At 36.6% G+C, this 26,859-nt stretch overlaps 3 protein-coding genes and 2 non-coding genes across 5 annotated transcripts; 1 reads left to right on the top strand and 4 right to left on the bottom strand.

Moving 5' to 3' along the window:
- The first annotated feature begins 5,890 nt into the window (after nt 1-5,890).
- On the top strand, nt 5,891-9,493 carry LOC104902040 (hypothetical protein). The gene is made up of 5 exons (XM_010689698.3): nt 5,891-6,089; nt 6,216-6,313; nt 7,596-7,662; nt 8,973-9,069; nt 9,213-9,493. Exons 1-5 carry the CDS (start codon nt 6,032-6,034, stop codon nt 9,289-9,291), a joined length of 399 nt encoding a protein of 132 aa, XP_010688000.1. The 5' UTR covers nt 5,891-6,031; the 3' UTR covers nt 9,292-9,493.
- A 200-nt stretch (nt 9,494-9,693) lies between these two features.
- On the bottom strand, nt 9,694-9,766 carry TRNAR-CCU (transfer RNA arginine (anticodon CCU)). The gene has a single exon. It is a non-coding gene; the product is annotated as a tRNA-Arg (tRNA).
- Nucleotides 9,767-9,842: 76 nt separating this feature from the next.
- Nucleotides 9,843-9,915, bottom strand: TRNAR-CCU (transfer RNA arginine (anticodon CCU)). The gene has a single exon. It is a non-coding gene; the product is annotated as a tRNA-Arg (tRNA).
- Nucleotides 9,916-13,228: 3,313 nt separating this feature from the next.
- LOC104902039 (hypothetical protein) lies at nt 13,229-16,850 on the bottom strand. Its single transcript, XM_010689697.4, has 4 exons — nt 16,543-16,850; nt 16,240-16,350; nt 15,587-15,827; nt 13,229-13,614 (listed from the first exon to the last, which is right to left on the bottom strand). The coding sequence occupies exons 1-4, from the start codon at nt 16,672-16,674 to the stop codon at nt 13,517-13,519; spliced, it is 582 nt and encodes a 193-aa protein (XP_010687999.2). The 5' UTR covers nt 16,675-16,850; the 3' UTR covers nt 13,229-13,516.
- Nucleotides 16,851-18,505: 1,655 nt separating this feature from the next.
- LOC104902038 (heme oxygenase 1, chloroplastic) lies at nt 18,506-24,250 on the bottom strand. The gene is made up of 4 exons (XM_010689696.4): nt 23,232-24,250; nt 20,037-20,260; nt 19,051-19,158; nt 18,506-18,806 (listed from the first exon to the last, which is right to left on the bottom strand). The coding sequence occupies exons 1-4, from the start codon at nt 23,635-23,637 to the stop codon at nt 18,714-18,716; spliced, it is 831 nt and encodes a 276-aa protein (XP_010687998.2). The 5' UTR covers nt 23,638-24,250; the 3' UTR covers nt 18,506-18,713.
- Between the last annotated feature and the right edge of the window lie 2,609 nt (nt 24,251-26,859).

Below are 26,859 nucleotides of genomic sequence, written 5' to 3'. Positions count from 1 at the left end.
CATCTAAAGGAGGTGTTAAATTTTTGATCCGGCTTACTATTTCCGCGGGGAGGTACAGAGATAAGCCCTCCAAATGCCACTCTCCTTCTATCACTACGTCCTTAACCTTAAAATCACTCTCTTGTGAATTTAAAGGTCCCTCTACCAAGTTACGAATGGGTCCATTCCCTAGCCAGTCATCGTGCCAAAAATCTATTTTATCTCCCCGCCCAAGAATCCAGCTACTATTCTCCGCAAGGAGATGCCATCCTCTTCCTACATTCTGCCATATTGGTGAACCTTTTGAAAAGGAGGTGACATAGTTTTTGTGCACATATTTGGATCTTATGCATTTTTGTGCTAGTGTATCAGGACCTTGGGACAATTTCCACCCTAACTTCGCCATATAAGCTTTGTTCATACACATTTGATTCCGAATGCCTAGGCCCCCATCCTCTTTCGGGGTGAAGGTTCTCTCCTTGCCAACTAGATGAATTCTTCTTTATCCTCCTCATCCCCCACAGGAAGTTGTTACACATCGATCTAAATCCTTGAGGGTCGACACTGGGAGAAAAGAAGCTTGCATATAGTATGCAGGAATAGTAGAAAGGGTAGACGCAATCAGACACACTCTCCCAGCTCTAGATAGATACTTAGTCTTCCAATTTGCAAGCTTGCGCTTGACCTTATCAACCACGAATTGCACTTGTCCCCTAGTGGGTCGTTTATGTGAAAGAGGTAGTCCCAAATAGGTTCCTAGATTCTCATTCTCCTCGATGTTCAAAGTTTGCTGAAAATAGGTTCTATGTTCCGCCAATGTGTTAGGGGAGAAGATGAGACGACTTTTGCTTTCATTGATTTTTTGACCTGAGAGAGCACAAAACTCCTTGAGGATTTGGTGAACTGCTAAGGTTGTAGATTTATCGACCCTTCCAAAGATCAAGAGGTCATCGGCGAACATTAGGTGGGAAATGGGAACCTTATCTCTTCCTACCTATAAGGGGGTCCACGCTTTACTAGTGGTTGCTTGGTTGATCATGTGTGTAAGAGACTCAAGACAAATGTTGAACAAATAGGGTGACATTGGGTCTCCCTGTCTAAGCCCCGAGAGTGATTAAAAGGTGTGGACTTCCTACCATTTATTAGGATGGATGATGAAGATTGGGAGATACAACTCATGATGAACTCAACCGATTCATTACTAAGTTCCAGGTTTTGGAGACACTTCCTAGCGAAACTCCACTCAATTCGATCATAGGCCTTTTCTAGGTCAATTTTCAGCGCAAACCACCCCGTTTTTCCTTTTTTCTTATTCATTGAATGGAGTATCTCAGTAGCCACTACAATATTAACATCGGGCCCCCTACCCTTAATGAAGCTATTTTGGTGCGGGGATATCCAATAGGGTATCAAAGGTTTTAGTCTGTTAACAATCACTTTGGTGGCCAGTTTATAGAGTGTATTGCATAGGCTAATGGGACGGAGGTGTTTAACAGTTTCGGCGGGTGCTGTTTTGGGATTAAACAAATAATGGCCTGACACATCTCCTCGGGAATTTTCCTTTGGTTAAACCAAGCTCTAATGTTTTGACACACATCATCCCCCACAATGTCCCACATTTTCTGGAAGAAAATCGGATGGAAACCATCAGGTCCAGGGGTCTTATTAGGCTTCATTTGATGAAGCGCTCCCTTTATCTCAGCATCGGATGGGGGGTAAGCAATGTCGAGAAGCTGGTGGCTTTGGTGATCATGCCAAGTACAACCAACTTGCTCAGTGGTGTAAAGTTGCTGAAAAACTTCCGTTATGTGGTTTCTAATTTGGTCCGGCTCCTGAATTTCTATTCCCACCTCATTCCTAATGGACATAATCCTACTCGCATTACGCTTGATCATGACACTCTTGTGAAAATAACTAGTATTTCTCTCCCCTCCCTTAATCTATCCATCCTACTTTTCGTAACCCAGAGAGTTTCTTCTTGCATAAGGATTTGAATCAATTCTTTACGAAGGTCTTCCTCGAGTTCTTGGTGAAATAAAGAAAGCGGATTAATTTGGAGCTTTTTTGGGTCCCTTCTAACCTAGCTAAGGTTCGTCTCTTCCGTCGATATACATTCCCAAAAGTGTTTGTATTCCAATCCATCAACGTGTATTGTAAACTTTTAAGCATTGCCTCAATTGGCCCCGTTTCCCTACCCCACGAGTGATAAACATTATCCTTGAAGGTCTGATCTAGGATCCACATCGGCTCAAAGCGAAATGGTTTCTCCCCTATTTTCCCCGGAGGGTTGTCCAGGCGGACTAGGATTGGACAATGGTCAGAAGTCACTCTAGGAAGGTTCCTAAGGTTAGAGTTCGGAAATTTAAGTATCCATTCCGGGTTCACCCAACCCCTATCGAGCCTTTCAAAAATTGGATTCTTTTTTCTCATGTTAGACCACGTAAACTTTTGACCATGAAAACCCAAATCCAATAAATTACACATATTCATAGTTGAAGCATATAAATGAGCACGATTTTGTTTGATCGGTTGACCACCCAACTTCTCCCCTGATTAATAACTTCGTTAAAGTCACCTACCACTATCCAAGGGCAATCGATATCCACAGCCATGTCACACTTTCTTTCCACAACAATTTCCTAGTAGCAAATTTAGGAGATGCATATACAGCAGAAATTACATAAGTTAGTTTCGAATTACGTACCTCGACCACACCGTGTACCCCTTGAGCACTTCCTCCTACAACTTGGAAATTCAGATTATTTGAATTCCACAGAAGGATGATGCCCCGGCGAAGCCTCTCGGTTCCACTAGATGCCAGGAATCAAACCCCACATTTTGGAGGATAGAAGTTGTAGTTTGGCGGCAAACTCGCGTTTCCACGAGCACAACAATATCTGGGTTGTGTTGGTTTACAAGGAGACGAAGGTTAGGCTTAAAGGAGGGCCTTCCAATCCCTCTCACATTCCAAAATAGGATCGTCATATTACTTGGTAGAAATGGTTTGTTGAGAAACTTTTCCAGTAGGTCCTCGTTTTCGGGTTCCCATGGTTGAGTTTCCTCTTTGGATTCCAAGTCTATGATCCTCTTCATGTGTGGCTGGAGATACACCTCGGCTTCTCGAGGGTATTTTAACCCTCTTGCCTCTTCCCAGCTCACTGTCAACCCCACTTGGCGTAGGGGTTTTCGGACTCGGGCTAACAACAGAGCATTGGTGTTGCTCATGGCTTGCATTCGCACCGGCATTGTCATCATAATGAACATCGACCGTACTGGAGGAAGGAGAGGTGTAGGGTCGAGCCATTGACCCATGTTTTGAAATAGGTCTCTCTCTTCTTTCTCTACTCCTCCCTCTTTCTCCAACAACCAGCGAAGGAAAATCAATAGAGTCTTGGGCAGGTGACTTGCATCTTGAAATTGAGGGACATGAACGTGAGCTATGTCCGAATTCACGTACAATATCATGTTTTTGAATATTTCTCGTTCGGGGTAGGGGTTGAGGACTAGTGCTTTTACTTCCTTCCACGTGAGATCCGTGTAACACCCCTCTTCTCCCTCTGGAATTAAGTAATCCGCATATCCGAGGTTGAACTCCGACATCAAAGGCCTCACCGGCCGGTTGAAGTGCACTGGGTGTTCGTAACGGATTGCCAATATTCTTGGCGGGGATGGTGGGGATGATGGTGGGGATGGAGTGGACAAGGGTGGTGGTGAGGTTGGGTAAAACTCGACTGGGAATTCCATGGTTTGGGGTAGAGTTTTTTTCGGGTGATGTTACGGTTATGGGTTGTGAAAGAGGTATGGCATTTTCCACTGGATTTGGGTTAATAGATTTTTTTACTGGCGTGGGAGGATGTGATGTGTTGAGTATAGTAGGTTTTTTAGGGGTGCCACCTTTCGCCACATGAGAGGTTTTAGAACCTGCACCAACCGAAGAGGAAGGAAGACCTTCGACGTCTCCAATCATCTGCAAGGATGTGAAAGAATTTGCCAGCTTATAACCACTTTCCCCTAAAACTCTGGAACTAGAAACTGTTCCCCTATTGCCTAAATGACTAACAGCCGCCCTTTCAGTGGGCCCCTCTACCTTTTTTGGGTCATTTGTTTTTTTGGGGGTCCAACGAGTTCCCTTCTGATTTCCCCCAATACTCTTTTGGTTTCTCTCTCTTCGTTTGACATCCTCCCATTGGGGGTCAGGACCATCCTTCTCCTCTCCAATATTTTTACCTTCTCTCCTTTCTTCTGGATTGTGCCTATGATTAACTGATTGACCACAATTTCTATAATGGTGCCCAAATTTCTTGCATGACTCACAAAACCACGGCCCCTCACAAGCTATAAATTCTTGGAATGTTTTACCAATCCAAGCTCCTTTTGGCAATTTTGTATCTTGAATTTGAAAGTTATAATACATGTTATTGTGGCCTTCCTAGAACCCCAATAATTTTTCTCATGGGATGTATCTGGAGACTGGAGATACATGGGAGGCTATTTGAAAGCATTTTCGGATATTGTGTGGTGTTGGAAGGCATCTAGAGCTAAATGTGGTTGAATTTAGCAATGTTCAACCTTTGTTGCACAGTGATAGCTATGAAGGTTTGAAGGCTGAGGAATGATTGAGTACAAGGTTCAATAATTGAGAGGGCTAAGGGGGAGGCCAAGCAATGAAGCAAAGCGATTAAAAGAGAAAAATTGTTATAGTTTTATGTTTGGTTTTGGTATATGTGAATTGATTATAGAATAATAATTGAAATTGCTTCATAATCGTATTGATCTCAATCAATGAACCAATTTATATTAGCTACAAAAAGATACGCATCATTAACTTCAAACTCTCATAAGGCCGGTGAGAGATAAAACTCAATATATCAGGGAAAACACTTTAATAGAGAGAGGAAATTTGTTGTGATCATTAAATTAAAACTAAACCAGATAATGAAGAGAAAATCAGTACATATTCATCACTAAAACAAGTTAGTGGTAAATTGGCAATGCTAGGCTAAGGGAGAAAACTAGGATTCGAGGGAGATAAAAGAGAATGGGAGGGGGGGCGACGAATTTATTGTATATTGCTTATGCCAATCACATTATATAACATTCTATATTTGTAAAAAACTTATGCGACTGAATTTCAGTTAGTTAGATAAGATATAAGAGAGTTGTAGACCATACATAGAGTGAAATCATGCTTCGATGTTATGATTTACTTAGTTATTAAAAGTGTTAAGGAAAAAGAGAAGACGAGATCTAATCTTTCTTCGAATCCGGTGTGCATCACTTTTGTAGAAGAGCTTGTTGCTTTTCTCATTCGACGAACAAGACAAAGATCAAGCTAACTAAATTTCTGCAAAATAGTTATACTCATTGTTCGATTGCTAAATATCAACATAGAACCAAATATCTAACTATAAGAGTTTGTCTTGTAAGAGACCGTCTACTTTTAAATTAAAATTAGGCAATGGTAAGCCCAATATTAAAAAGAAAATTAACCCAATAATGACTAAATTAATTTCTGTATGTGACTAGTTTAATCCATTTAGTTATTAAATCTACTTTGATATTAAAATTAGATCGTCTCTATTAATAATTTTTACATAACAAAACCCTCCCCCAACTCCTACACCCATATGCATAAAATATCTCATTCAAGGGCTCTATAAGTACAACCAAGTGGTCTTGGCATAGTGGTTGTTCACTTTGTCCCTTAACCAATTGGTCGGGGGTTCGATCCTCAACCTTTGGGAATGGAAAGAGATTCTTGGCCAGCCCTTTACCCTTAAGTGGAGCACTCGAGGCGAAGGGATTAGTCACTGCTATCGGCGGTGAATACCTTGGTTATTCACCAAAAAAAAAAAAAAAAAAGGGCTCTATAAGTACACTAATCAATTGGAGAAAGAAAAAAGAAAAGATAATAACACCTTATCTTTATTCTTACCTCTTCTCTCTTCCGTTGCTTGCTACCACCACTCGACCAGTCTACTTAACACTAACTAAGAGATACACAAAAACACACACACAACACACAACACACACTCTCTCTCTGTAAAAATCCATGGCTCAGTCTCTTTGTTTCACTCCAGTGACATCAGTTAGCACCCCTTCAAAACCAGGTTCTTTCTTTTACTATGTCTGAATTTGTATTATATCTTCTGAATTGTCTAAAAATTTTGTAAAGTTGAGTTCTTTAATTAGCTTGACAAAATTTTCGTTTTTTTTCATAACTACTTATGTTGCAGGGGTTTTGATTGGAAATTCTACTGTTTTAAAGGTTATTAGAGTACATGAAACATCACCCAAATTGGGTACTGCAAGATTTCAATCACTTCAAACTAAGGTGAGACATCCACTTCAAGATAATTGGTGAAATTCAGTTCATTTTCAATTATGGGTCACTTTTGTATTGCTTGCTGTATAGTTGTATCAACTAGAAGTATACATTGATGAATTATAATTGATTTGGATGGTAATGTTTTGGAATTTTTAAGAACTTGAGCACTATGTTGCTCAGACTCGGGTACCCATGTCCGACACAGGTACGTGTCCAAGTGTCCGACTCGGCTATTTTTTGGAATTTTTTAATATTTTTTAGCCCAAAATAAAGTGTCCAAGTGTCCCATCCATGTCCGAGTGTCGAGGATCCAACACGGGTACTTGAGGTGAAATGAAGAGTCCGAGCAACATAGCTTAGAGCATATTTGAAGCCTTGAGATATAATTTAGGTAAACTTCAAGATTATGGCTTCCTTTAATATTTTGAAGAGTTTCACTTTTACTTGGAAATGATTCTTTAACTAGCAAATAATTTGCATGAAAGGGAAGTCAATTGAAAATTCATGTTAGTCTAAAAAGCTTCATTTGTATTTAAGAGTATTGCCACTTTTTTGGGGGATAATCAAGTAGACTTATCCAATCATATTCACACACAAAAAATAATTATGATATGCTAATCTTTGTAATAATACATAAATACTCTAAGTATGCCTTTTTCTTCAAAAATAAGAAACTCCTCTCTAGATTTCAAAATGTAGAATATTCTGTTCATTTTTGTTTAACAAATAACAATGTAAGTTACACCAATGTACTTATTTGACAATGTAATGATATATTCCAAATTTGCCTTTGTTACTTTTTCTAGTCATGTGATGAGATAAGATGTGCAATTCAATGTTTTAGATTGGAGAGGTCCTTAATTTGTGCTCTACAACCTTAATTTGAGTGTATCTATGAATTATGACCACTATTCTGTTCATTAGATATGTGAACGACAACTGGAGATAAAATCATGACTTATGCAACTAACCTCATCCTATTGGGATTAAGGCTTTGGCGTTCTTATTGTTGTTATCCTAGCCGTTGGAAAGTTTTAGGTAGCCGACATTCATAATGAAAATTGGTCTCTCCCTTTCAAAGGATTTTCTGAAGCTTCTAGTAGTTTATTCCATATAGTAGGCACCTACTTGATGGATAAAAATTTCGATTGGTATAGTGTTTCAATTCTAGTGTGAAGACGTGAAGTTGATTGAACTTTGCTAAGATACTAGTTTCATTATTGCTTGAATTTCTGTACATGCTTATATCTCCGCAAAGCTTAAGGCATCTTATCTGTGGGTTGAACAGGCAACTGAAAAGTCTTCCACCGGCACCAAGCCAAATAGCATAGTGTGTGCCGATTGTGATGGAAATGGTGAGTTACAGCAGAAACTATGTTTCATACTCCTACTTTATTGCTTACTGAATTTCTTTTTTTCCTGATTCTCTTCATTATTCACCAGCAATGTAATCTTTTCTGATGATAATCTGAAAAATTTTCGGTTTCCCTATTAGTTGATGTAGATCGGGACATCCCACAACCTAGCTTGTGAATTTTGAGAAACAAATTGCAAATAGCAAGAGTTAAGAAAATCAAGTCTGAATGCAAGTTCCAGTTTTCTAAAAGCAAAATTTAAACGATTTTTTCACCAAATACCCCGACAAATCACGAAATTCACCATATACCCTCAATGTTTCAGAGTTTCACCATATAGCCCCGAGTTTTAGAAAATGTTCACCAAATACTCTTTTTCTAACGGATGTTAACTTGTCGTTAACTTTATTTACTATTTTGCCATTATTAACCTGAAACCCTAAAATCTAATCCCTAACCTTAACCCACCCCCTCCCCTCCCCCCCCTCCCCTCCCCTCCACCGCCGCAACCTGCCTACTAGCCCAACCCTTCCACCGCCGCAGCCCCCCTCGATTTCCTAGACCCCCACCCCTCCCCTTCGAATTCCCTACCTCCGCAGGCTGTGAGTGAAGAACTTTGTTGGTGGTGGAGAAATCGAAGGGGGGGATCAGCTAAGAATTTCAGGGGAACGCATGACACCACCTCCAACAGCGATGAAATCAAGGCTATAACAGAGCAATGACTAGAATAAACAAACGCGCAAACACCAAGGAAAAGGCCAAGCAATAATGGCTATATCGTAAATAAAACTAACGACGACTTAACGTCCGCTAGAAAAAGGGTAGATGGTGTACAGTTTTAAAAACTCGGGGTACATGGTGAATATTTGAAACATTGAGGGTATATGGTGAATTTCGTGATTTGTCAGGAGTATTTGGTGAAAAAAACGAAAATTTTAAAAATAGGTTTTTGTAGTAGATGTTTTTTTTAGTTTTCTGTTGCCAATATCCAAGATTTTTCAAGACTAGTTTCAAGTTATTCTGCAACGTATATCATACGACTTCTGAAATCTCAAAACTGAAAACTAGTGGTGAACATGCTCCTTTATTACATGGAAAAAGGCTAAATGAGAACTTGCTCTCTACCAAATACAAGGAGAAATTGGAGGAATTGGCCTGTGGCAATGCAGCATCCAAGTGGATTTACCAAAACGCACCTTCCTCACATGTTCGATGGAGAATACTTCTTCAAGTAGCTAGAATCCATATATCAAATAAGTGCATTAACATTCTGACTGCTGACATTAACCTATTTTTCATCAAACTGCCAGGTGCTAAAGTATGTACTCAGTGTGAAGGAGGTGGAGTGAACACCCAAGACCACTACAACGGACAGTTTAAGGCTGGTGGATTATGTTGGCTTTGCAGGTACCCTATCAACCCACTTTATCCTATTACAATATGTACTGAAAAATGCATACTACAATATGTACTGAAAAATGCATACTATATTACTATTAACCAATTTTCGCACCAACGTTCATGCTAATCGAGCTTTTACTTGTTTGCAGAGGAAAAAGGGAGATATTGTGCGGAAACTGCAACGGAGCTGGCTTCATCGGTGGATTCATGAGTACATTCGATGAGTGAGTGTCTTGAAAAGACTAAACTTACACTTTTGAACCTGGGACATAGAATTGTTGAGCACTAGATATAGACTTTTTCCTTGTGTATTTATTTTCAGATGGTTGCTTGATGATTTCTTTACCAGTATATTGCTGGAAGTTGTAACAAGAATATGCTTTTGTATAATTATTTGGGAATAATGCAAGAACTATGAATGTTTTAGAAATGATTATTAGCATGATCATGCTGTACTTATATCCTCATTTAGCAATTAGCAGTGATGGAGGTGATGAAAAAAAATAAGTGGTAAGGGCATCATGCATTAAAAAAGGTAAGCTTAAAGGTATCATGTGGAACTTTTAAAAGATCGGGGTACCACATAGAAAAAACCCAAAAATAAAATAGTTCCAAAGAACTGCTAACTTACGCGTCAGGTAGGGGTCGAACCTACGACCTTCTGCTTAGGAAACAGACGCTCTATCCACTGAGGTACAGACGCTGATTATGCAATTCTTGACAGATTTTTTGATAATCATTAACACTGCGATGCATTTGGGAAATACAAAAACATAAAACGCGTCAGGTAGGGGTCGAACCTACGACCTTCTGCTTAGGAAACAGACGCTCTATCCACTGAGCTACAGACGCTACTAATGTTATGAAAATAATCTTACTAGCAGATAAAAATATCATTAGAAAGTTGTACAAAGCAATTAGTTGTACATAGGGATGGCAATCCAATCCGAATCGGACCCTAGTCCGTTCCGATCCGAAGGAAAAAATCCGAGTTGACTCCGACAAAAAAGGAATCCGACTCCGACTCCGTTAAAACAATACGAGTCGGAGGAGGGTCGGAGTCGGATCTCATAAAATAATCCGACATCCGAATCCGACTCCGACTTTGAGTCAATCAATCCTTTGTTCTTATTTATGTAATGTATTATTTATGTATAATCTGACTTCGACTTTCAGCAAGTTGTATTATATAGGCTTTTCCACAGAATAAATGATTAAACAATTGGAAGAAAAATAAGTCGGATCAGGTTCGGAGTCGGATGTTCGGATTTTAAGTCGGATGTCCGAATTTTAAGTCGAGTCGGATCTCGGAGTCGGATGTTCGGATTTTAGGTAGGGTCGGATTCGGATTTTCAAAGTCGGATCTCGGAGTCGGACTCGGATTTAAAATCCAACTTTCTGTAGGGTCGGAGTCGGATTATGCATAATCCGGTCCAAGTCCGACCCGTTGCCATTCCTAGTTGTACATAGCAATTAGTTGTACTGTAACTTTTAATGAAGTGAAGAGGACGAAAATTGAGATAATATGATATTGTTTATCAATAAAGAAAGCGAGTTTTGCTAAATGACGTTCTACTAATGTCCTGTATACATATTTCTTATGTATTATACTCATATGAGCCGCAAGTGATAGCCTAGTGGTATTGACATCATCTCCGATCTTAGAGGTCAAGGGATCGAGTCTCACCTCTTGCAAGGAAGGATCCCCAATTCCCCCCTTTCTTGCAAGAGACTTCATCTTACCTTTAAAAGAAAAAAAAATGTATTTATACTCATATATATTTCTTCACTCTCACTCATTCTCTCACTCCCCCACTCTCATACTTCCTCACACTATCTCATCATCCAAGGACTTCTCCGACCAATTTTTCGGTCCTCTCTTCAGATACCGAAGGAGGTTGAATCATCATCACGCTGCCACTCCTCCGGCAACCTTTCCGTTCACAATACGTGTAACTTTTTCGAAAATTAAAAATGCCGAAAAAGTGGTCAGGTGCTTATTTTTAGGCACTCGAACCTGTGGTCAAGCGCTTAAAATATGCTCCCAACCACAGGTATAGGCACCTAAAATAGACACCCGAACCTGAGGTCGGGAGCCTATTTTAGGCACCCGAACCTATGGTCGGGGGCTTATTTTAGGCGCCCTAACCTGTGGTCGAAGCGCCATGTTTAAGACATTCTACCTGTTTTATTTGAATTTTTTTTAATTACATTAGCATTTACCCGTAATATAACGAGATGGTAAAAAAGTTGAAGTCGTTGGAAAATGTGAACTTGTTGGAAATTTTTTAAATCTCGTAGTCCTTCAATGGAGGAAATGGAAGGGATGAGAGAGAGAGAGAGAGTGTGTATGAAAGATGAGAGGAAATGGAAGAGGCGAGGAGGAATGGAGGGGGGGAGTTGGAAAGGGAATGAGTGAGGGAATATGGAATGGGAAATGGAGGGGAAAGAGAAGGAAGACCCCTCGTATTTTTATACAAATATATAGGGCATTAGTAAGAAAAAATAGGACGACATTTAGCAACCCTGATGTAGGTTGGTAGCTCATAAGTTATGATGGCTCCACCTTCTGTGTTTCAGTAGAATATGTTTTGTGTGTGTTCTATAATGACCTACTTTGTCATTTATATATTGGAGAGCGTGAGAAGATTATAATCCTTAAGAAGATATTACACATAATCCTAGGAACAAACAAAATAGACCAAAACATCATATGCATATCACATGTTTTACCTATACTCATCAACTTCCTTTACATATGCATCTTAAATTCATCTAAACATCTTCATAATATAGCTTAACAAATTTCAAATTGGTGTAATGACGCCTGACACAGTTTAATTGCAAAAATCAAATATAATCTGCTTCTCCCTATATCAATCACGACATTTTGACTTATATACTTGCGTTGCACAATTATGATCATTAATATTTTCAGTCATCTATTAACAAAATTATTTTTTATTGACATAAATCTAAAATCTTAAATACTACTATTAGTCCAATTTTTTTTTATCAAAACTATTATATGAACTATGTAAAAGTAAAATATTGCAATAAAAAAAGGCCATAGGAAGAATTTCTTACGGATATATAAGAATGTTGATCATTTATTTATCTAATGGCCTTGGTGTGAGTTGACAACCTCCAACTTTGCCAGTGAAGTTTGAGAGAAAGTCTTTACCCCCAGATATTTGGAAATAAAGTATCCTCATATCATATATCTCTATAGTATTTTTTAGGATGCCTTTTATGAAAATCCTAAATTGACTAAAGTATCATGATTAATGAGTTACACTCTTAATCCAATAATTTACTCCATCTGTTTGTAATTGTTTGCCCCATTTATCTTTAACACAACAACTTATTATCTAAAACAAAGACGGGGCAAATATGGACAAAAATAATGGAAGTCCTATACAATTTTCTTAATTGAACCCTTCATTTGTAGTTCAAAAAGAGATAGAAGTATAAAGACTCGTGTTTAAAAGTTTAAACAAAATTTGATGAATTTCGTGTTCTCATTATTCCTTCTCTTACACTTTTATTACTGATTAAAATGTTTATCCTTTCTTTACACAATAAAAAAATATATATTTTAGGCCCTTATATTTTGGACCCTATTTCGTCGTCGTAACTGCATAGGTCAAGAACTACCCTTGATAAAAAGAAAACAAATTGACAATTATTAAATGATACCATGTGATAACAATCTCCTAACAAATTGATATTGTAGGGTATCATTTTTGATACGCCAGCTCCACTCTCTAACACGACGAATTTATATCTAATTACACAACAAATAATGTCGATGTGAATGTCATGATCTTGGAGACTTGGACCGCGCATCAATCTCTACGAAGGAAGGAAGAGGTATGCAGCCAAAAGATCAATAACCAAGTTTTTTAGGGGAATGTTTATCGTATAATTGGGTATATTACGAACATGATTTTATCAGGATTATTTGTTTGCTCATTGCTTATTTGAAACTTTCAAATGAACACGATCATATAATAGGTAGAACTCTAAATAAACCAATAAGTAAAAAATAGTCTTGAGTGTACCATACACATAATACACCCAGGTGTATGATGAATAAACATATACTCGTTTTTTAGCCCACCCTGATATAACGAAACAAAAAAACAAACAAAACATCACAAGCTAAACAGGAACTTAACCATTATATTTATACATGTATACCAAAGTCCAAACAAGGACAAATTTAAAATCCATATGGTATTAAATGTCTTGTCCATAACACATCATACTACCAATAATCAATATCTTAGGAATCTCGTGTACAGAAAGCACAACCCACCCCCCAAAAAAGAGAAAAAAAAGAAAAGAACTTTGTTCTCTAAACAATCTTCTCCTAAATTTTGGTTTGATTTCCAGCAACAGAAAAAAAAAAGTTAGAAGGGCCTTGTGTTCAAGATCCAATTCAAGTGTTTCAGAACAAGCACCATTCGAGCGCGAAAAACAGCACGGCCACAAGGGTCATAATAAGGGTGCTTAATGGAGGTTTATTATAGCCTCGAGAGGAAGACCCTGCAGTGAGCAAGAATAATAGTGGGTTAGATCATGTCTGAATCATATCTTATACTTCTATTATAGTGACTGTAAGGCTGTAAGCTATGCTATTGTAAGCTCAAAAAACATAATTACTCGATTAAAAAGGACATATTAATGAGCTCAGAACCAATTAACAAAACCTCCTTGGTTTGGATCATGCTATCCAAGTGCCTTAATAAGACCATTGAATGCTTAAGCGCTCAGCCAAGAGGTTTGGCTGTAATCTCGGTTCTGAAGAATACGAGTACTGCACTGCTCTGATCTTACCAAATCAGGAGGGTTAAAATGTAGAATGTTATAGATAAGAGAATAGTACACTAGCTGTAGCTGATATGCTTCATCATCAAGGTAATAGATTATCCAATAAATGAAAATGCTGGCTGTTTCATGTGTTTGCATCATTAATAAAGTTCCTCTATATACTCACCTAGAACACTCGGACTCTTCATTTCACCTTCAAGTAGCTGTACCAGATCTTCAACACTTTGATATATGTATAGACTTTCAGCACATCATTTCGGAACATGATCATGTAAATTTTTCAAAATATTTCCGAGTCCAATACTTGGACACATACATCCAATACGAGTACCCAAGTCCAAGTAACATAGGTATTTGCAGATATTTGCACCAAGGAGTGTGAATGCTCTTTCCTTTATCAATTCAGTAGCATTATGCTCTGAAGCTTCCTTGAAAAGTAAGTTGAAAGCATAATACAAAAAGAGTTAAGAATCAAATAGCCCCTTCATTTTCAGTGAGGTGATAGGGACATGAAAGTAGGGGGGAAAGGCAGCTTTCCATGCCCCTATGAGGATAATTTAGACGGTTCGAGACAGGAGAGTTTTATATACCTCGAAAAACCCTTAATTATCCAAAAGCCTTCAAGTAATAGGAAGATAGTAGGGATCAACAACAAGCCCCACTGTCTTTGTCCACTCCACTTTTTTCTTTCTTCATCCTCACTCATCGCTACTTGCAAACAAAACATAAGCTTCTGTAGGAATATAAGGTTTGAGTCTGACAGCAGAGGCCAGACCGATTCAGAGGTTTTCTTTCTGGAGCATTTCATTTAACCACAGAATTATTCTAGCCACTCATATTGATCAAGAGTGTAAACTTGTAGGTTGAACCTCCAAAGACAGCATTACATCCTCATTCCCTCAAACTCCAAAGACATCATTACATCCTCATTCGCCTCAACCTCCTTTCTCTAGTAGAAACAATTTCAAAAATCTAGCAAGCAGAGGGAGTATAATCTCGTTTCACCTCCCCCACAACAAAGAAGAGGGAATCATAAGAACCAGAACCCGAGGGATACAGAGAATTAGAGAAATGTAGCCCTGTCTCTCATGCAATCCCTAGATGGTCCAAACTAAAGCAGAATGCAGCAGATAGTAATTATTGTAAAAAGAAAATGGTAAGAAACCAAGTTTGGACATCACACACCACATGAACATTTAATCTCTCCAATGAAACTTAAAATGATTCCAACAAAATAATGCCTTGCTCTTGAAATCCAAAAAAAAAAGATGTACAAGATGTCGCAAAATGAATAATCTGACTACTAGTTTTATGAGGTTGAGTCTAGCATAAAGATTTGAATCGAGAACACGTGCTAGCTAGAAGTTCAAGTAAAGCTAAACATGGCATTAACAAACATGAACATATAAGAGGGAATGAGGGATGGAGCAATACATAAGCAGATAAAAATATAAAGATAAACAAATCCAAGATAGAACTTCAATCTGGACATATCACAAGATTTAAGTCTTGAGAGCAGCATCATGCTCACTGATCAAGGGTGCAAAATAATCTCAAATACACAGCTCTCGCACAAAACATACTAGTACTTGAAAGATAAATAAACAAAATGTCGGTCTTATTTATAAATCATGACTGCTCAATTATTTATCTTCTCACGATCTACATTAACGAAGAGCAGACGCACCGTTGCAGTAGTTGAACCCAAACCAAACATTGTTTTGAATCCAGCTGTTGTACTTGAAAGTCACAGTCCTGATATACGGGCTGGAAATACGCACACTGTTTACCTTCCAGCCATCATTTCCCCTCCGGTACAGGTACACATAGCATACATCGTATGTACACGGACCAGTAACATCATATGTATCTGTGGAGCACGCCTCGAAAGCACGAGAGGATGGATTGTCAATCCTTGGCACATAAACCTACAGTTACCAGAATGTACCAGTTAAAACACTAGTATGTTGACTAAACCAAATTCAATGACATACCCACCAACCACAATTTGATTTTCTTTGACAGGTTGGTCTTATTTCCTCAATTTTCAACATTTATCATTAATGCAAAATTCGGAGAGGATGTTATAATCAGTTGATCAAATCAAAATCTGCAAGATTCCCACAAAGCAGAATCTAATTTTCTTTATTTCTTTTAGCATTTACTAACTAAATTTGGAATTACCTAACTAACCAAACAAGAAATGATAATCAATATAGTTTCACTCCAGAACATACCCATTAATCTAAGTTTGACATTAGGTTCTAGTGGAGCAATAAATCTCAATAATATATCATAAAAATCAATACAACTTAATATCAAGAATATAAATTAACATACCTGATTTCCATAAGCATCACCAAAAGAAAGACTAATTTGATCTCTGGTGTATTTTACAGAAGAACAGCTTGTAGTGATTTGAACTCTGAAAGTACAGCTTGAAGCAGTAGTCTACAAAATTGATGATAAAGTAAGATTTATTAATGCACCCAACAAAAGAAAAATCTCAAAAAGTTCACATCTTTTTCACAATTCATGAAATTTGCACTGATTAGATTAAACTTCTAAAAGATGGGACAAAAAGTAGTAGGAAAAAGAATGATGGGAAAAGACAAACATAATTAATTAAACAAACTAATTTACCTGATTAGGCTTGATCTTAAGAGCAAGAAGAGGGAGATTTGATTCACTAGAAGGGACAGAAGATGAAGAAGCGTGGAAAATAATGAGGGAAAAAAGGGCTAAGAAAATGTGGAAGAAAACAAGTCTGACCATTTTTTTTGGTTGAGTGTAAGATTTTCAGGAAAATTAGAGAAAAATGGGGATTCAGACTTCAGAGAATTTAGAGTGGGTAATTAGCAAAAGTGTTCTTATATATAGAGCCGATTCTTACTTCTTCCTCAATAGTCAAGACTAAGCACCACGTTTGGAGTTGGGCATATGCTCAAACTAGCAAGGGGAATATAGGAGATAAATTAGAATAAGTAGAGATGGTCATGGGTCGATTAGACTGTTTGTCTAAAAAATTGGACCAAAAGTAAAAGTTTAAGCTCAAACTCGGGGAAATCAGGTCGTGTAAGTTGGATTTTCGATTTCAGACTAAGTCGACTAATAATTTACATATCATGAGTAAAATTTATGTTCAAAGTTTGATATTTTTGTCCATAATTCAGGGGTGAACGTGATAATTTTTTTTTGCTTTTTTTAGGCCAAAATCAAGTTAATTAGGTCTAAAGATACTTCTAACCCCCCCTCCCCCTTCATCTCCTTTTGTTTGCACCGTAATTCTTTTCGAGACGTCAAATTGGCTTATCCTGATAAGATCATGACTCGTGAGCATGGTCCGATTCACCATTTAACTTTGAAATTCATTACATACAAAATTCACGATTTTGGTCTCATAACGACTCTATTTTACCAAAAATGAAAAGAAACTTAGCCCTAATGGAGCAAAATTGAAAGGAACAAACGAAGTATATAATTTTATATTTATAGTATACTAAAAGTTGTATACAAGAATCTAAAAATAGAAAATATTAATGTTCCCTTCGAAAAGGGAACATATATATAGCCGACCTACTCGTGATTTTGTAATAAGTTCCTAACTAATACTCCATCCGTTTTTATTTAGTTGTTCCACTTTTATTTTTGCACTATTCGCACAACTCACTTTCGCTTTGTTCCATAATATATAATTTCAATCAACTACTGTATTCAGTAATTCAATTACATTTTACAATTATTTTTAATAAAAAAATCAAATTTAATATCTTTTTCAAAATGAAAATATATTATTTAAATAAAAAATTTAACCAATGAACAGTAGAGTTCATTCATCATACACTCGGGGGTACCATGATGCATGTCATCTAAGACTATTTTCTGCTCATTTGGAGTCTCTTTTTTAGTATAAGTTTCTCATTTGAATGATTTTAAATGAACAATGACGCACAAAAAATAACCTTAAATAGTTGGATGTACCATGTTCACGGTACACTCGTGTATATAATATAATAGAATTTGTATGAACAGTGTATGACATGATCACAAGTCTAGTCCAAAAATAGGAGAAATACATGATTTATGACAAACATATTTCGTACAGTACATCAATCTAGTGCACTGCTATTGTGCTATGTGTCTAACTAATCTTAACTAACCCCAAGCATTTACTGAAGTGCCATGCGCAACACGAGCCACATGTTTTGGGAGCCATTCTAATTGTTTTTTGTGTTTGGAAGAGAGCCACTTGTTTATAAAAAAAGCGTGGAAATCTCAAATACTAAATATTAGAGTTCATCATCTACTTTGATCTGACCCTACTTGGACCAGTTAATTATCGAATAAAAAAAAAATCATCTACTCTAGTTTATGGAAGTTTGTATCCATATTATATAAGTTGGGTCGAAATAATTATGCAAAATTTTACTTTCTCCGTTCCAAAATATTTGCAATCAAACTCTTTCGTAAGCGGTTTTAGAAGTTAGATATAACTCAAAATCGGCCATCGTGAACCCTTTCCTACTAAACACGCCTAAAAGGGTCGAGGTCATTGTGATTGTGGCAAATGAATGATCACTAATTCACTACAACTAAACAGAAAGAATGGCTTTGTGAAACCTGCATTTTGATATATTCACATTTGTCAACCTGAGTATTCAAAGTTCAAACAGAATCTAAGGAAAAACAAATTTAACAAAGAAAATTGTTCCTTTTTTCTTTTGAGTGATATAAACAAGGTGAATTTAGGTGATGATGCATTTGCATCACAGGAGAACCAACAGTAAGACCTCGCAACGAGGCAGCTTCATGTTTTACGTGAATATGAGACGTAAGATTTGCCCGGAGTACATGAATGACTTCTCGGTTTCTTCCAAACAATGATTCTTTTCTTCTCTTGTCCAGCTCTGCAAAAACAATACAACATGAACTTAATTAGGCTTTTCCTACATTCGTGTCGGTGGTGTTTCAGTATCAACTCTCATTATCCAAAAAAGGGTTTTCAAAAACTATTAATCTTCGGTTATCTGGTAAGATTAGGCTAGGATTACCCTAAGCCGAAATCATTAGATGTGTTAATTATGGAAAGAAAGTGGTAGATTAACTGAAAACAAAGTTTCCAAAACCGGAGTGTAAGAAAAAGAGACGTACTTCAGCAACTATATTTAGCTTCTCCCTCACGTTCTGGAGCAACTGAGATAGTTCACCATCCCATTTGTAGAATTCCAGCTCCTTCTTGTTCAAAATCTTCTCTGAAACCTAATATGGAAAGGGGAAAAATGATGAAGCTGAGGACCGCACAAGTAAATAACTCTAATACAACTTATATATAAAGTCGGATTCAGAAATTTTGATGAAGATTACGACCACAAAATTACGTGGTAGAATAGAATTACAGCAACTGTGTTTATATCAGTAATATTCCAGTCAGAAAATCATTTATCAATTACTGAACAGTAGAACAAAACGAAAAACCAGAAGTGTTGCTCATTGATCAACTAGTGATCTTTTAACTGTTTTGAAGCTAGCAAAGTACATTAAACCATATAATTTATGATAAGCAATATTATAAGTGAAAATCACATTCTAGTTTTTAGAAACCTGCCTTTGCTTCAAACAATAACATCTAATATTCGCAGATGATGCGTGACTTGCCATAAACATGAGATACAAAATGATCCTAACAGGAGAACAAGAATCGATTTTCTCAAATTTCCTGGAACAGAGTATCACACTTGGGTCTATGATTATGTAGCAGAAAACCACGGAGACCTGAGGGTTCCTCGTTTCTGAAAAGTCTCCATTCCCGGAACCTTAGCTGAATTCATGCAAATGAAGCCCGACATGAGGTTCCCCCTTTCCAAAACCCCGTCCATTTCCGTGCTACCTAGGTCTATGATAGAGTGGGCATCCTTTTGCAAAATAAGGTTCGTGCAAGGAAGAATGATAATTTCAAAACATAAATGCAATTCTATCTTCGAATATTAGGCACACGACATGTAAACTAATTAAGCCCGTAATAGATTAAGTAGCACAGATTAGCCTCGCGCAATATGGTAAATTGAGTCATCAGTATATCAAAGTTATATGAAATCATGATGTATGTGTAATTCAATGCAAGGGGTACTTAAATATACCTTCCTTCCAATCATGCGGCCACCAGCAGAGTGGGCAAAGTATACATTATAGAAATGGCAGATGAAAGCCTGAGGATCTTTCTGAGCTAATTCTTCAAGATAGTTAGAATATGTGACACCGGGATCAGATGGCTCCGGGATAGTATAACCTTGCTCTTTGAACCACTCCAAATCTTTTTCCAAACTCTGTGAACGTTCCAATCCCGTGTCCTTAAACTCAGCATCTGAAATTAAAAAGTGGTTCAGGTCAAAAAATTGCAGGTAAGGCGCAAAGGGGTAGATGAGGGTGTGCAAGGACTCAAGGAGCCCAACAACACAGGGCCTCCAAAATTATAAAGGCTCCAAAATATATTATTTTGAAAATTCTACTTGATATTTGAAGAAATCAGCCTTATTTTCCACCCTTAATAAATTTATCAATGATTTATCTTTAGATTTGCAATTTTCCATCTTTAGAACTCTAACCTTTCATCTTTATTTTCTATAAATTCAGGGGCCCAATTTTTATGTTAGAACCGGGGCCCCAAAATCTCCAAGACGGCCCTGGTAAGGCGCAACCAGTATCAGAGACGAATCACAAACTTTCAATTCAAATTACTGCCAGACACTAAAGACATGAAGTATGCTGGGCAGGCTTATCTAGAAAACTATAGTCTACATGCAGCTATGTGAGCTTATATTGAAAGCAAAATACATATCTAAAAGCACCCCCTATCTCCCTGTTTGCATCAGTATTGCACGATCCATTTAGTTGAAAGTTTACATGAGCATTGTCTGAATAGTAGTGACAGAAACGGGATCATGAGAAAGGAAGAACTTGGTGGAGCTAGATCTAGTAAAGGTGCTTAGCTAAGGTGATATAACATACCGCAAAGACTTCCAGTGATAAATTATTACTCACCTTCATGCTTTTTTTGAATGGCCTTATCCTCTACAACTGTTTCCTCCCGATTCAACTTGGCAAAAACATGTACTCCATTTCAACTCACTAGCTACACTTCCCTAAAATGGAAATGTCACAATGCTTGCTACATACTACTTTTTGGATACTTTTGCACACTTAAAAGTACAATCTGCTTTTTTTGAACTATGCAGCAGTGACCATGTTCTTTAGTTTTAAAAGTCATTGAACCTTCCTTCTTGGTCCACTTTTTTCTCTCTTTCTTCAAACTTGTGCATTTTCTCTAAAGCAAGTAAATAAAAATGGAGAAAGTATTATTGAAAATTTACAAACTTCCATGAGCGCCTCAGGACCAGCCTAGACTTGTGAAAAGAAATTAGTTTCAAAATTTGAGCTTCAGGCATCGCAAAGTAAGTTAGATCTCAAAGGGTGGTAAAAGGAATTTGATTTCCGAATTATTTGATTCCAAGATTTTGTCAATTTAATGTGATGGGGGAATAATAACTTCACAGGGGGGTAACATGGTCCAAACTCCAAACTCAAAAGTCTTAATTCCAGATGAGATAACAAAGAAATTGAATTTGCATCATCACAGATCCATAGGTAGAGACTCTTTAATGCATGACTGATCAGTGCTCACAACAATCTCAATTCAAAGATGTAATGAACTGATATTAGGGAGGGGTAATTAAGGTATTATCTTGATTAGTAGCTTGAGTAATAAGTTAGGTAGGTTATTAAGGGAAATACTATATATATAGGGGAGAGGAGAAAGAAAAAAGGCATGCTGAATTTTGATGAGTGTTTTTTAGTGAACTTTTAAGAGTTCTTTTGGGAGAGAGCAAGCCTCTCGAAAGCTTGTATTTATCCTTTTATCACCAGTTTTCCAGAAAATTCTCAATCTAATTCTGATTTTACTTGTTAATATTGTCCCTAATCAGTCCAAGTTACGCTAGTTCATCACAAAAGAAAGCCTGATGGTGATACAAAAACTCGCAGCCGCGCCCTAACCATCATATTGATGCCTGGCTATAGACACAGCAACAAGGACTTGAGGTAATTAATATGAACGAGACTAAAGGATCTAGTCTCAGTCTCTACCTAATAAACATGGAGATTCACACAGAACTCAAGATAAATTAATTGGAAGAACCTACATACTACATAGCAACCTAATATACAGAAATCAGATGATACAACAAATCAAATTCCGACCTTACGAGTGACAAGTCTCAAATCAGTATACACTATACAAGCAAACAAGTTACTGAAAGAGAAATCTGTTCATCAGACCACATTTACTGGAGCAATAGGTATTTCATCTGTTATCTAGCCATCGCAAGATAAAATCCTGTGAAAAGTGAAGGGCAATTCAACCATAGTCCATAGACATATCTTAAGCCACCGAGTGATATACTCCATAAAATTCCCGGCAAAAATAGATGGTATATCTAATGAATCTAACCCCAGAGCCAACAATACATACTCAACATACTACTCAGAGACCAGATATTACACACAGATCAGAGCACGTACTGACCAAGGTTTCTTTCCCAACTACCTTTAAGCACTAGATGCAACAGATTGAACTCCTCCAGTACTGGATGTGTATAGGTCTATAGGATTTGAACATGGGTACTTTGAGCTAAACATGAATACTTCAGGAATTCCTCTATCTTCAAGTAAGAATACATCATCAAACCTTTCCATTACATAAAATTGACAAGTATTCCTCTCAATTAAAAAACACAGTAACAACATCAAAAAGTTCTCTCAGTTTCTATATATAAAAAAAAATGACCTCATCTTTAAAGGCTTGCTTTCGGACCCTATATAGAATCAGCAAGACAAAATTGAGCTGCCCCTTAATATCAGTAATCACATAATCAAAAACATAAACTCATTGCAAAAGAAACACCTAGTGATCAAAATTAATCATCAAGTACCAATGGCACAAAATTTATCCAACCCTCATATAATCATATCAATCTCAAACAACATTCAAAACACAACAACACCAACACCAACAACAAGGCAACAATGTACTGCCTTCGTGGCTCATATGGATAAAAAAAACAAGGCAACAATAACAACAACAACACCTAACAATAACAACACCAACACCACCAACAACAACAAAAGGCCTTAGGCCCTAAATGATACGGGGTAGGCTAACATGAATCGTCATAAGAAATCGTTTCCATGACAAATGAACACAAAAATAAACCAATAACCATTGAAATTCAACACTAAAAACCAAAAAAAAAAAAAAAAAAAAAAAGAGAGAAACTTACAGTAAGAAACAGGAGCTTGTTGAACAATAATCTCCAAAGTATCATAAACCAACTTACTATCAACAAGAAACTTCAAGTACCCTTCAATAGTTGGGTCCCACTTAGCAGGAGACTTCTCTTCTGGACCCTTTGCCACTTTTTGTCCCTCTTTAGGAGCTTGCTCTTTTGTATGCAATTTCATAGCAACAGCTCTCATTTCCTCCACAAATCCCTTCTTCACCTCAGCTGAGCTAGACACAGCTGCCTTCAAGGGCATTTTGGTAATTTCAGCTCTACCCAAAACCATTGATCCAAAATTATGACTTCTAATGAAGGAAAAGTTATGGGTTTGGTTGATTTGCTTTGAAATTATAGTGAGTTTTTTGGAAAAAAGTTGGGTTTGTGGGATTGATGCTAAGGAAGCCATTAAAGCTGGAACTTTATAAGAAAAAATGAATTTTGACAATGATTGTTTATAATGGAAAGAAATCAAAATTGGAGTTTACTTGCACGGAAGAACAAGAAAAGGATTATACAATTTATAGTGCCAAAGACTTTTCTTTTTGTGCAACTTTTTTTTTCTTTTCTTTGCAATTTTTTTTTTATTTTTTTAGTGGGTGATGAGATTTGGGAAGAAGAAAATCTTTTTTAGCTAAAGTTATTTCTGTGTGAATGGTCTTTTTTTTAATGGGTGATAAAAGTTTGGGAAGAAGAGAACTTTTTTTAGCTTGAATTATTGGTGTGACAATGGAGTTGTAAAGAAATAATTTTTGAGGTATGGAAGGTTGTGATGCTACAGTCTTTTGTTTGTGCTTTAAATTTAGGTGGGTTTTGTATTCATGTATTGGATTTTTTGTAAGGTGGTTTTCTGTGCTTATGGATGAACTTTTAGAAGATGATGCAGTAGAATACTTCAAGATGTTGGGAAAGTGAACACGAAGTCTTTCAGTTTTCAACTCAAAATCTAGTGGCTTCAGAATGAAGAGATTGAGACCAATTAAGTACTTTTGTCATCCCCCTTTCTAAAATTGTTTTTATCATAAAATGGCATAAGTTTAAGTTTATGGTGTGTTTGGACATGTTAAACATAAACTTTTTCCCTCCTTCAGGAATCTCGTGATAAATGAAATTTTTCTATACAGTCATCGCACAAGCTTACTCACTCAAAAGCTCACCAAAATTTAAACTTTATATTATTTTAATATTTAATATTCTATTTGTTATTCGTAATTATTGGCTTAAATTATTTTATTTTAGTTATTATCTTATTTTTAAATTATAAATTTAATTCAAATATTGACTTGACTCAAAACATACACTATTCTAACTGATCCATCAATTGCATAGACATGAAACCGAATTAAATCTTACTTGATTCGAACCTTACCTGAAAATAAGGCAAACCAGAAATAGACTTAACCCCACGTGATCACTTAACCCAAATGAGTCATCTGCCACTTTACTTAGACTTGTTTCTAAAATTACAATATTCTCTCACCATTATCTAAGGAAAAAAAATAGTCAAGTGGGATTTGTTAGATTCATCACAATGCGAGGATTACAAATATCAACAAATCATTTTTTTTACTAATACACAACTAGAGATTTTGATATTCAAATAATCATGTCGGAGTATTGAAAAATCAAATGGTGCAATTACGCGTGCTTATTGTACGAGCAAAGCCCGAATGGTACTGGACTCGGCTCGCTTATCTTTTAGCTTGGTTCGTGGGCACACGAGTCGATAAGTAAAGCTCGACACGAGCTCATGAGCTTCTCTCAAGGTTCGAGCTCGAGCTCAATTTGAGATAAATTAAAAATAAACCAACATAATATTAAACCAAACAAAAAAATTCATATACGACATTTAAAAAAATTATTGACATATATAGTTTAGAATTATAGACTAAATTCAAAAAGTAACATGAGTAAGAAATAACCAAATGAATTACTTACAAATATACATAAAAGATCGACAATCTAGATCTAAAAGGATACAAAAAGAAAAGACATAGTAGTTCAATGTAAAAAGTTGTATAAAATGATACTATAATAACTTTGTAAAAGTATTTTAGCTTATAATAATTTTTTTAAAGGGCTTTAAGTTATAATGGTTTTTTTACATAAAATAATAATCGAGTCTATTCATGAGCTTTTTGAGTCGAGCTTGGCCTAGTTCGACTTGTTAAGATATCGAGCTAAGCCTAAAACTGAGCCGAGCACCACGAGTCGAGCTTCGACCGATCGAGTCGTGCCCGGGTTGTTCTTGAACAACCTAGTTTATTATCACCCCTAGGCGCAATTAAAAGAAACATAATAAGTATATAAGAAAAAAGGGTCGTTGTTTATTGAAATAATAAATACATGTTGAAAATAAATAATATTTGTAAACAAGTAGATAGAGGATTACCTTACCAAGAATGTCTTGACTAATGGTTAAAATTGTGATGCTGTGAAGGATAAGTCACATATTCGAATCTCCCCCCTCTTTATACTTTGTAAAAAACAAAGGATAAAAGAAAGAAATCTAAAAATAAAGTGCTATCTGGGCCGCCCTTTTCTTGGGCTCGTTCATATTACAAGGAAATATTTGTCTTGTAGTTGGGCTTGCGTAGAACTTGAGCATCTTAAGAAAGTCCAATTCATGGATCACGTCCTACTAAAATTTGTGTGGTTAGTGGTAGTATTGCTTCAAATTTCCCCCATCACCTTGCTTAATTACCCATTGCTTTTCAGCTACGGAAGAACATAGTGTTTCTAAAATTACAATTTTTTTTTTTATTACTCACTCCGTCCTATAATATAGTGCATACTTCACTTTTTATGGGTCAAACTTTAAAATCTTTGATCGAATATTCTCACTTGTATATATAAAAAAACATATTCATGTCGGATCTTGTTAGATTCGTTTCAATGTCTAGTTTCATAATATCAACTTTTTATATTTTTTATTGATACAGAATTGAAGATATTAAAGGTCAAAGTTACATCTTGGAGACCGTCTAAAAAAAACAAGCACTCTATATTATAGGACGGAGGGAGTACCTCTTAATTGGCTTCAATAGTGTTATTGGGTCGAAAGAACACAGTTATTTCTTACGTTAACAACTATGGCAAGCAATATCATGTCATTCATGCATTTGATTCAAACACATGAGAGACTTTATAAGTGATCAATAAGTGACATTTACCTCATGTCTTTAAATAATGTGAAAGTATTGGGTCAAACCGTCTAACCCAATATTCTCGTTAGACGGGCTGAGCCCAGTACTATACAATTTTAGTTTCAAAAAACTATTATAATCACTATCATTCAGTTTGTCTTTGTCAATAGAAATCATAATACCTTTTCTCCACAACTCTTTATCTTCAACATGATGACAAAAACTAATTAACCCAACAAATTTCTTGCCACAAAAATTTGTGTTAATGTATCATATTAAGAGCATGCTACTTCCTATCAGCTTCTTCATCGTAGTCTATTTTTACCTTTCTCAGATTTCATCCGTCAATGCGGATCAAAAGTACGACGAATGTGCTCCGATTGAATCACCATGTGGTTTCCCACGGACAATTGGATATCCCTTCTGGGATAGCAGACTACCAGAATATTGTGGTCATCCGGCCTTTAAAGAGAGAATGAGTGAGA

Source organism: Beta vulgaris, chromosome 8 (genome assembly GCF_026745355.1).
Source record: "Beta vulgaris subsp. vulgaris cultivar EL10 chromosome 8, EL10.2, whole genome shotgun sequence".
In the NCBI taxonomy this organism is placed as follows: domain Eukaryota; kingdom Viridiplantae; phylum Streptophyta; class Magnoliopsida; order Caryophyllales; family Amaranthaceae; genus Beta; species Beta vulgaris.
This window is presented reverse-complemented; position numbering and strand designations above follow the sequence as displayed.